Here is a 10,399-nt window from a genome sequence, read left to right on the forward strand (position 1 = left end):
GTGGCCAGAAAGGAGGCAGCATTTATGCTGAGTCAATGGGTGCTGTGGGCAGCGTGGGTGACAGGGCTGTGTCTGTCCTCAGCTCACTCTTGATCTCCTCTCCTGCTGGTCCCTTTGGCAGATGACCCCCCAGGAGATCAAGTTTGCTGTCCACGTTGAATCGGTGCTGAACCGAGTGCCGCAGCCCGAGTACCGGCAGCTGCTGGTGGAGGCCATCATGGTGCTGACGCTGCTCTCAGACACGGAGATGAACAGCATCGGGGGCATCATCCACGTGGACCAGATCGTGCAGGTGGCCAACCAGCTGTTCCTGCAGGACCAGGTGGGTGTGTCCAAGCCTGCCCTGTCCCCCCACCACTGAGATGGGCACAGAGGCAAGGTAGCCAGGTTGGCTGGCATTTATCTCTGTCAAAGCTAGGGAGTCTTTGTCCAATAGGAAAGAATATTCTCGAATGAAGAAAGTCATCACAGATGGTGAAAAAAAGTCAACCATTTGGTTAGAAAACGGCACAGCAGCCACTGGGAAATCTAAAGACCTCGGGAGACAGGCCCGTTTGAGCGTAGGTTTTAGTGCCAACACCAGTCTTGCTACGTGTCTGGCCCAACATAAATGAATCATTTGTCCTGCACCAAAGTCGAGCTAGGAAAAACCGTCCTCTTGTTGATGATGTGCTGCCAAGTAGGGCAGGTGGGACGCGGAGCCCAGAGCAGAGGTCAGCTGTCCTCCCCGGGCCATGGGCCTCCTGCCATTAGACCTGGAGCGCTGCTCCCCTGGCATGCGGCACACAGGGTCAGCACAGGGCGGGGAGCGTGGCCTGTGCTCACCCATCACCTCTGCCTTTTCCTGCTGCAGATGTCGATCGGAGCCATGGACACACTGGAGAAAGACCAAGCCACGGGCATTTGCCACTTCTTTTACGACAGTGCTCCCAGTGGGGCTTACGGGACCATGACCTACCTAACGAAGGCAGTGGCTTCTCATTTGCAGGAGCTGCTGCCCAATTCAGGCTGCCAGATGCAATAGGGCCCCGGCACACTGCCTCTGTCATTTGCTCCCCAGCCTCCTGAGAACTTTCTTCTGTTCCGCGAGATCCCCTGTGCTGTGACAAAAGCATGTCCCATCAGAAACACTGGCAGGGAGGAGATGGCAGTGACAGACCTGAAAGCAGTATTCATCCAAGCCACAGAAAGAGCCGCTGAGTCCTGTGCTCCCCTGAGGAGCGCCCTGGGATCGTTGTCTGCATTCATTTCGCTGGAATATTTGTTACAGCATCTGGTTTCCTGGAGTCTGAGGAGGAATTGGAAATTGGTCTCTTTTGAGTGCAGAGGGAACTGAGAAGGCAGCTTCAATCAGCTCCCGCAGAGTTACCAAAACACGTCTGATGAGCTAGTGACACATCTTAGAGATGGAAAGATCCTTCCAGCAGTGGCGGACCTTGACAAAGGGAACATCTTAACAGGATGCAGTCTGTCTGTGGACCAAATAGAACAACCCTTTCTGTGTAAGTTTGGTTTTCTTGTGCCTTGCTTTCTTCCGTGGCTTCTTGTTGTTTTATTGGCATTGCTCCCTTCATGTGGCATAATTCTCTTTCACCAAGATTTAGAAAATTGCTCCCAGTTAACTTTGCCTTATAGTCTTTAAGGGTTTTATCTTGGCCACCCATGAATTAGGGGTTTCTCCTGCTTTATGAAAAATCCCACGTCTTCCAGAATCTAACCCTCCAAAAAAAGGCTGGGGAGGAGCCGACTCTGCTAGCTGGGCCAACTGTTGTTTGGGGGCTGGTGCAGGCCGAGTCCCCCTGTGACCTGCCACGCCGACATGGAGTGACAGCCGGCAGGGAGCGGCACTTTCCCTGTGTTCTGGGAGAGCCACACGCGTCTGCAGCACCAGACGTGCAGAAACAGTGCTCCCCTCTATGACAGAGCCAAGCTGGGGCCTCGAGCCCTCCTCACAGAAGCACTTTGGCCCTGGGGACACTCTCAGGTAGTTGTGGTTGGAGGCTTTGATTATAGAGGAGCAAGGATGAGCCCTGACAGGGCAGGACCTTGGCCATCTCTGCCCACGTCCTGGTGGATGGAGCTTCTCTCCAGGTGTTGGGGCGGGAGGAGGACCATACCCAAGAGGGAAAACCCTTTCTGTGACTAATGGACTTTAAAAGGACAGTCGCCAGGTGGCCTTATGGTGAGCTCTAGCTGGTTGAGAGTCATGGCTTAAATTTGTGATGGCTCTGCCTCTGAAATGGAAACTTGGCCTTTGGATCTTTGCTCGGAAGTTTGCATGACGGTGGAGAAAGCCGATGCTCTAGCTGCTCTGAGGGGACAGCAAGGGGCCCAGGGCCCCTCGAGTTTCGATGCAATAGGAACCAGAATTAAAGCAAAGGAAAGGCAGGAGGGAAGCCTCCCGTTCCTGATGTTTCCTGCTAAAGAGCCTCTCTTCAAGCCACATACTTCACAGTTGCCCCTGGGAGAGAGTCTGGAACACAGGCCTCAGCACCCTTACCCATGGGTAATGCACAGGCACCATTTACACAGGACTTCAACGCCTTGGTTTCCTATCTCTCTGAAACCACAACATTTTCCTTGCTGAGGTACAGAGTAGTTACATAAAGAAAAAGTCCGTGAACTCTCTCCCAGTTTCTGCTCCAGTGGACTCCTGCATCCCCCTATTCCTATTAATGTCAGCCTATGACACCTCCCTCCCCAGATTACCAGATTATTCCTCCCTCCATTCATCAGCAGAGGTGGGATGCCCTGTGCCAGGTGTGCGAATGCAGTGATAAGTGAGATGCGACTCAGCACTCAAGGACCTCATCCCACAGAGGAAGGCTGATGGGAACAGAGGACCAGGTTTTAGTGTGGTGGGGACAGTGTGACAGAGTCAGATGAGGTGCTGGACTGGAAGGCAGCGCCAGCCCAGAGCACTGGCACTGGGGGCCGATCCCAGAGACAGTGTGGGTGGCCTGGCCAGCAGCTCCTGCCTGCACCCTGGAGCTCCTGCAGTGCCTGGAACACCCCGTCCCTGCCCCATCTTCCCTGGGAAGCTTCTTGGCTCCTATTTGCCTTGGAGGGTCCAGGGGGGTCATAGCCTTTAGTTTTGGTGTCTTTAAGACATGCCTGACATAAACAAGACTTGTGTCATTCACCCGACACTCTGGTGGATCATTTCAAACACAGATAATACAAGAAAGGTACAAGCCGTGAAAGGCCCAGGTGCTTCTGGGCGAAGGCTCGGGAAGAGTTACAGCCCTCCAGAATGAGCCAGGTGCTAATTTAGAACAATCACCTGCCTGTGGCTGACGTGCAAAGCCGCAGATGCCGTGTTTGGGCTCACCAACCGAGACGCAGCCAGGAGAAGAGCCATAATAAGCAATTCAGCCGAGCCTTCGATCCACTCTTTTGAAACCTCTTTCAAATGAAATCCTGAAATAGTATCGCATTTCCACAGGCATCAAGCTGTCAGCTTTAAAGAAGAGCAGGCTTCTGAGGCTTGATCCCTTTCCTGAGCAGCTGAGGCCCACGCGGAGGGGAGGAACAGATGTACGAGGGGGAGGGGAGAGGCCTGTCCTGCCCACCAGCATCCTGGTTGGCCGGGTTTCCCCACCAGGAGCCCCTGGTGCCTCGGATCAGGGCGGCAGTAGGGGCGGGGTGCTCTTTCCTCTCTCCCTCCCCAGAGCAGAGAGGCCAGTTGTGACCTTCGCTGGCACTGGGGATGGGGCGTCCTGTCTCAGAGCCAGGAACAGACATTTCTTGTCACGTCCTCAGTTGAAAAGCAGCTGCCGCCCACCCACCGCTCGCCCTGGCTCTGACCCAGGGGGCCCCAGCAGCAAGGACAAAGGTTCCATCAGATAGTCAGAAGGACTAGCCTCCCCTCCTGGCACCAACACCAGCAGCTCCATGACCCGGGCTGTTATTTAGCCTCTGTGGGCCTCAGTTTGCCCATCTGTCAAATGTGCAAGAGTCCCACAAACTCGCGCTGAACTAAGTGCAAGCAAGGCACAGGAACTCCCCCAGCTTCCCTGCCTCTGGAGGTGGGGCCCGGGGCTTCCAGGTCACAGGACACCAGATCTGCCTGATGGCAACACAGGCCAGGCTGGGGGAGGCTCTGCGGTCATGCCGGTGTGTCCCCAGTGGACGTCTGGCTGGAGGTCAGTTAGAGCTTCTGTAGCTCTTAGGCACAGTGAACAAACAGAGCGTTTGCTACACAATAACTGCCTGGAAAAAAGAGGTTATAAGTGCTCCTCGAGTGAAAAAAGAAAGAAAAAAGACCAGAAGATTGGGAGGCAAGAGAAACAGTTTGTCAGTTGATTGATGCCAGTTGACTGATGCCATTTCGACAGGAGGCTCGGCCTCTCTTGATGTAAATTCCAGCGGAACACCTCTCAGTTCTATTGACTTGCACACAAGTCTGGCAAATCGCTTTTGTCTTCCCTGCTTCCTTGTTGTCACAGGGTACAGAAGCCTCCTACCCCCTCCCTTGGCGCCATTATCTTTCAAGGTGACTCTTAATCTTTTGAAGTCCCTGCCATCTGTTCCGTACAGCTCTGCACTTTGTGTGTTCCCAGAATGCCTTCTGTTCTCCCGGACTTGGCCACGGATAGCTCTGCTTGTGAGGGGAAAGCAAAGCCACAGTGCTGCCTTCTTAGAGCCCAGCATCCCTCTTGCCCCCTCAAAGCCATCTAGGAAACACCGTGTCCTTAAGTTACCAAGAGAGTTCTCCGAGGAACAAGACCTGAACTGCAAGAAAGATTGTTCGCGAAGCTAATGCACAGAGTGTTTGATGGTTTGGGAGAGGAAAAAATTCCATCAGAAAACAACTATGTATGTTTTTAAGGAACATATGTGCAATTTTGGCAAAAATGCCTTCTTAGAAGGACTGGAATCATTGGAACCAATGAACTCTCAAGTCACATGATTCATCCCTCTGCCTTGTTGCAATATGTCAAGCATTCTGAAAAATCAATTTACTCGAGAAAGCACTAACTGGGCCTATTAATGGCTCGGCTTACAGAATATGGACTAGTGTGGCGGGGATGAAAAAACGCCTGTCTTGTTTTTAAGACCTCTAAGGAGGCACGTTGTCCCTGCCTTCCATGGAAGCGTTCCTAGCACTGGTCCTTCAGGACAGCCACGCCTCAAACCTAGATCCTGAGCGGCTCTGGCCCCTCTCAGTGCAGCGGCTGCCAGCCACTTCTGCCTCCAGCTGGTGGGCTGAGGACCCAGGTTTTGCCAAGGGCACGGCTTTGAGTTGTCCAAGTAGGACCAAGCTGTATCTGAACCAGGCCCAGGGCAATGGTTGCACCTTTCATTTTTCCTGTTTGAAAGACCTTTCCAGATGCAAACCCAGGTTAGCCTGTCCAAGGAGAATTCACAGTCACTGGCTCTATTCTCTCATGGCCTGTGTCACCTTTCGCTACCATGTCACAGTTTTTAGTTGCAACTTACAGCAAATCTAGCTGGTTAGGAAATGTGTTTCCTAAAGGATATTGGATAAGTCACATGATCATCAAGCTTGGCGACTCCCTGACCAAGAACAAGGCCTCATGGTCGCTCCCAGGCTCACACCACAGATGCCCCCAAAGCCAACCACTGTCACTAGGAGCCTCGCCTCTGCTTTTTCAGGCACTAAATATAGAGGCTGCCACCTGTCACCAGAGTAGATTTCACACAGCCTCTAGCTGTCAAGTCAGACTCCGCCAGGTGTGTGGCATCAGCTGAGGGCTTGCCAGCTGAAAGGGAGTTTGGAAAAGCCAGTGTCTGAGTTCCCCCTTCTCAAGGGGAGGTGGGGCCAGCTTTATAATTTGGGGAACCCCCAGACCCAGGAAGGGGGTTCACATGCTGAGCATCCAAAACTAAATACCCACCACAGCCAGAACCCTTGGCTTGTGTTCCTTTGTCCAGAGGACATGTGATCCCCCAGGGTCTGACCTCTGGGGAGGCTTGTGCAGCGGGAGTCGAGGGCACACAGGGTGCCCCCAGGCATGCGGAGGGCCTCCCAGTGCCCCCTCTGGGCTCAAGCTGGGCCAATCGCAGCTTCTCTCTTTGGGTAGAAATGTTCCTAAATTGTGCTGGCTGGGGTGCCGCTGCTGCCTGGCCTGCCTGCCCAGAACCACCTCCTGCCGCTCAGCTTCCAAGGAGCTGTCGCAAAGCTCCTGGCTCACCAGCCCAGCCCTGGTAGCCTTTTCCTGGACCCTGAGTGACAGCCTGCCTGGGTTGAAGATGCAAATGATTGTCACATCTTTCCTTCTAAGTCTTTAGCCAGCTGGTGGATTTAAAAATAAAGAGTTGGAACTGATTCGCGGTGTAAGCCTCTCTCCTGACAGTGTGAATAAATTCCCCCAGCTGTCACCAAGGCCTGTTCCCAAGTTCTCGCAGGCATCCGAGCCACTCTCTCCTGGGCTCAAGGGAGCCCAGCAGCGGAGGCGCATCGGCCTCTGGCGCTCCCCTCCCTCCCTCCCTCTCTCCCTCTGCGGCAGCTCCTGCCACAGTGCTCTCTCCCTCATTAACCACAGAGCTCCATCTGGAGCGAAAACAGTCCATCAGGTGCCGAGGCGGCAGAGGCAGCTCTCTGTGCCTGGAGATGAAACCCAGCTCAGCGGCCAGGGGGTGCAGAGCACTGGGGCCTGAACTGACCTTGCAGCCCGAGTCTCCCAAAAAGTCTCTGGGCTCTTCATCCCCCAGAGCAGCAAGCCACCTTGTGCTCAGGTGATCACACACACCCCCACCCCCCATGGGTTTCTGTCCCCAGGCCCCGAGTGAGACTGCGGGTGGCTGGGCCTGTGCTCGGCAGGCTGGGGTGCAGCAGCCCACGCCCAGTAGGGCAAGAAACAAAATAAGCAAGTCTTTGGGAGAGAGGAGTCAAATCAGAGCACAGAGCTGAGAAGGGTTCGCTCTGAGCATGCGGCTTGGGGAGGCTCTGCAGAGTAAGCGCGCCTCCCCCAGCACCAGGACCACCATGGTTCCTCAACAACAATGGCTCAGGGGGAAGAGGGCTCCACCCATGCTGCTCCGAAGGATTTACGTGGGAGCATGCTGACTCGAGCAAGCCCTACCCTGGTGTGATGCTCCCCACCACACTGCCCAGAGCAGGTCAAGGGTGAGTGAAACACCCACCTGTAAAATGTTCTGGATGACAGAGCAAGAGCTTCTCGAGAATATCCATCAGTATTAGACAGTGGCCTACAGACGTCTAAACACTGTGTGTGCGTGCGTGTGTGCGCGCAGGGCCAAGCCCATCTCCCTGTCTCTCTGCAGCTCCCCCAAGGGGGCTGAGAAACCAACCCCCGACTCCTCCCTCCCTCTCCTGGCCCAGACAATAAACAAATGATCTATTTGATACATAATGTGTCAGGATGACAAGAGCCTGGGCAAGATTAAGGCAAACTGCAGAGAGGCCTGGGGTGAGACAAGAGGGAAGGGGGCAGGGCACAACCATTAAAAAAATGATGCAGCCATTGAAGACAGAACATAAACTGGTTAGAACCAAGACGGCAGAAGATTTGACTTCTAGTAGACCTTGAGCCTCGTGACACATCCACGTCCACCATGACAGGTCCCAGACTGACCAGAAAAGGCCCAAAAGTGGGCAGTACCAAATCCCTGGAAATCTGCCCCCTTCTGCAACAGACTTGGAATAATCCTCCCACTCGTTAGCATATGAAATTACCCAGCTCATAAAAACTAACCAGCCCTGCACCTCATGAGTGAAAGCGGCCAGGTTCCGTCTTTAGCATGTATATCTCCTAAGGCCACCTCTCTAGCTTTCTGAGGTGGCCTGCACTCTGTCTATGGAGTGTGTATCTCCCTGAATAAATCTTCTTTCACTTTAATATGGTTTGCTCTTGAATCCTTCCCTGTGCGAGACAAGAACCTATTCTCCAGCAACAACGGGGCTACAATTCCTGCTCAGAGCGAGGGGCTGCAAAGGAAACAGTAGCTGGATATTGCCCCCAGGCTCACCCTAAGGCTGTTGTCTCCTACTCTCCCTGCCCTTGGAGAGATTTCTCCTGTCCCCAACCCAGGGGACATCAGACCTCTTCTCCGCTATCTACAAGTGTGCACCTGCCTTTCCCAGTGGGGCCTTAGAAAGCAGGAGGAAGACTAGGGGGCTTAGGCCTTCCAGGCTCGAAAGGCTTCACATTCTGCAAGCCTTTCAAAGGCTGCTTCCTCTGCACTTTAAATAGATGTGCTATTCTGAGTTTTAAATTTGACACATTTCTTTTTCTGAACCTAAAAAAGGCACAATGGAGAAAGCAAGCCAGCAAGAAATGTCGTGAGTCACCCTGGGGAGGAAGGGAGCTGCTCCCTGCTTGGAGGCAGTGGTCAGGGGAACATTCCAAGGGTGTGTGTGCCTCGATAGGGGAGAGTGGAAATGGGTGGGAACAGCTGAGGTCAACAGGATGGGCTCTGAGTCGTCTCTGGAATAGGTGACTGTGTTCTGCGGGTCTTGTGTCTGGGCAAGCCTCAGGTACATTGGAAAGACAGAGGAAGGCAGCAGAGATTTAAACTGAACATCGGGTCTAGTAACACATCCCTCAGACATTGGTGAAGAACATTTCATCATTAGACTTTTGCTTAGTTAGATGACCACAGTTAGCACCAGGATTTTACAAACAGGGAAACTGAGGCTCAAGAGACTTGTGAGTTTCATAAATTCTCCTGCATTAGAGCAAGACTGAAGCCTATGTTCTGAGATTCCATGTTTACCTAGATTTGGGCAGAGAGTGTTGCATTTCCTTTACAAATTTACCTCAGAAGAGAAACTCATTTTCTTGGATAACACAACATTTGGATACTAGATATGGAAAGAAATATTACAGAGGACAGGAATTCTCAGTTTCCCATACAAGAATTAAAAGGCCTAATGTAGCCTATGATGATCCAAATCATGTCTGCAAACACGCAGCAGGATGCCCTCCACCCAATTTAAGAACCAGACTTGCCGATAAAGAGGTGAGCGCGGAGCTCAGGGCTAAACTACCAGTGCTCTGGGCTTGGTCCTCAGCCGGCCCTTAGTTCCCCATCTAAAGCTGGGAGGCCAAGTTCTGCTCCACGTTCTCTAAAGGTCCATTTCAAATCAAGAAATGTGGTTAGTGCTTTGGAAACCAAAGCTCTTAACTAGAGTATCTGGTTTAACGTGGAACCCGCCACCCTAGAGACCTTGCCCAGATGGTGAGCCTTCGGCAAACCTGGAACGGAGGCAGCAGTTGGCTTACGGTGTCGTACCTCACTTTGACCACCTCCTGGGCCCCTGCACCCTTGGACTGTACAGAGTCTCTCAATGCCTCAATTTCCTCCTCTACGAGATGGTTAGTTGATTATATAAAGCATCCTCACTGGGCAGTTCCAGAGACTAACAGGATAATGTGTGTAATTATCATCAAAATGATGTACATATAATGATAGGATAATGTATGTGAGCCACAGGCATGTGGCAGAGGCTTAGTCACCTTACCCTATGGTGCCCCCCACCTCAGTCTGCAGACTCCCACTCCCCAGGGGAGGCAGCCCAGGTGCTTCTGAATGTGGGCTGTGGGCTGTGGATTCAGCGAGTAGGACAGCAAGTCCTCTCTGAGCTGTTTCCTCACTGGTCAAGTGGGGATAATAGGACTCTTGTAAGGTTCTGAAGGACCATTACAATTAGACAATGGAAATTAAAAAATTGTTTTAAAAAAGGTCCATCAGGATTGCAATCTGGCAAAGCTTGAGTTAAGCCCAATTCAGGTGTTATACTCTAGACAGGCCGTCTGCTCTGCCCTGAGCCGGGCTCTCTGCTGTGGACAAAACAGGGCAGACAGAGGTAGGGAATGGCACTTTGGGGAGGAGCAGCAAAGAGTTTCAAAGCCCTATCTTCATCTTCAACCTGAATTCCTCCTTCCTCTGGGATCTTGTCATCAAGGGCCTGGTGTGACAAGAGAGACCTGGAGCCTCCTCCCTTACTTGGTGCCCTGGGAGGAGAGAGCATCTGGGATGGGAGCAGGCATGGGCAGCAGCTGAGGGACAGAGCCAGGGAGGCAGCAGGACACCATGTCACTTGGCCTGAGGCCCCAAGAGCTGCCTCGCTCGAGAATGAGGAAGAGAATGAGGAGAATGACCTGTTCGGGCCAACCTGCATGTGAACTGGGGCTTAACACAGCACCTCCATCTCATATGATTGTTGCAAGAATTAAATGTATTCATTCTTAAAGTGCTTGGATATCACTTGGTACCACAGTAAGTGCTAAGTAAATGTTTGATTTAAAAAAAAAATTAAAGGGGAGGTGCCAAGACAGCAGAGTAGAGAGACTCACAGTTTGCCCTCTCCCACAAATACACCAAGAATTACATCTACAAACCCACTGAATCGCACAGAACACCTACTGAACTCTGGCAGAGTGCCTCTCACTTCAAAATACTGGGGGAT

General features: G+C 52.5%; 1 protein-coding gene across 3 annotated transcripts in view; it reads left to right on the top strand.

The window, feature by feature from the left end:
• Window positions 1-6,445, top strand: part of PHKA2 (phosphorylase kinase regulatory subunit alpha 2) — a 72,901-nt gene extending 66,456 nt beyond the window's left edge. For all 3 annotated transcript variants that reach the window (XM_031445786.2, XM_031445787.2, XM_031445788.2), the window contains 2 exons: window positions 122-322; window positions 854-6,445. In XM_031445786.2, the coding sequence (XP_031301646.1) occupies window positions 122-322; window positions 854-1,024 (372 nt within the window). In that variant the 3' untranslated portion in view covers window positions 1,025-6,445. The remainder of the gene's footprint in view (window positions 1-121; window positions 323-853) is intronic.
• The last annotated feature ends 3,954 nt before the right edge of the window (window positions 6,446-10,399 follow it).

The sequence above is a fragment of the Camelus dromedarius genome, chromosome X (genome assembly GCF_036321535.1).
Source record: "Camelus dromedarius isolate mCamDro1 chromosome X, mCamDro1.pat, whole genome shotgun sequence".
In the NCBI taxonomy this organism is placed as follows: domain Eukaryota; kingdom Metazoa; phylum Chordata; class Mammalia; order Artiodactyla; family Camelidae; genus Camelus; species Camelus dromedarius.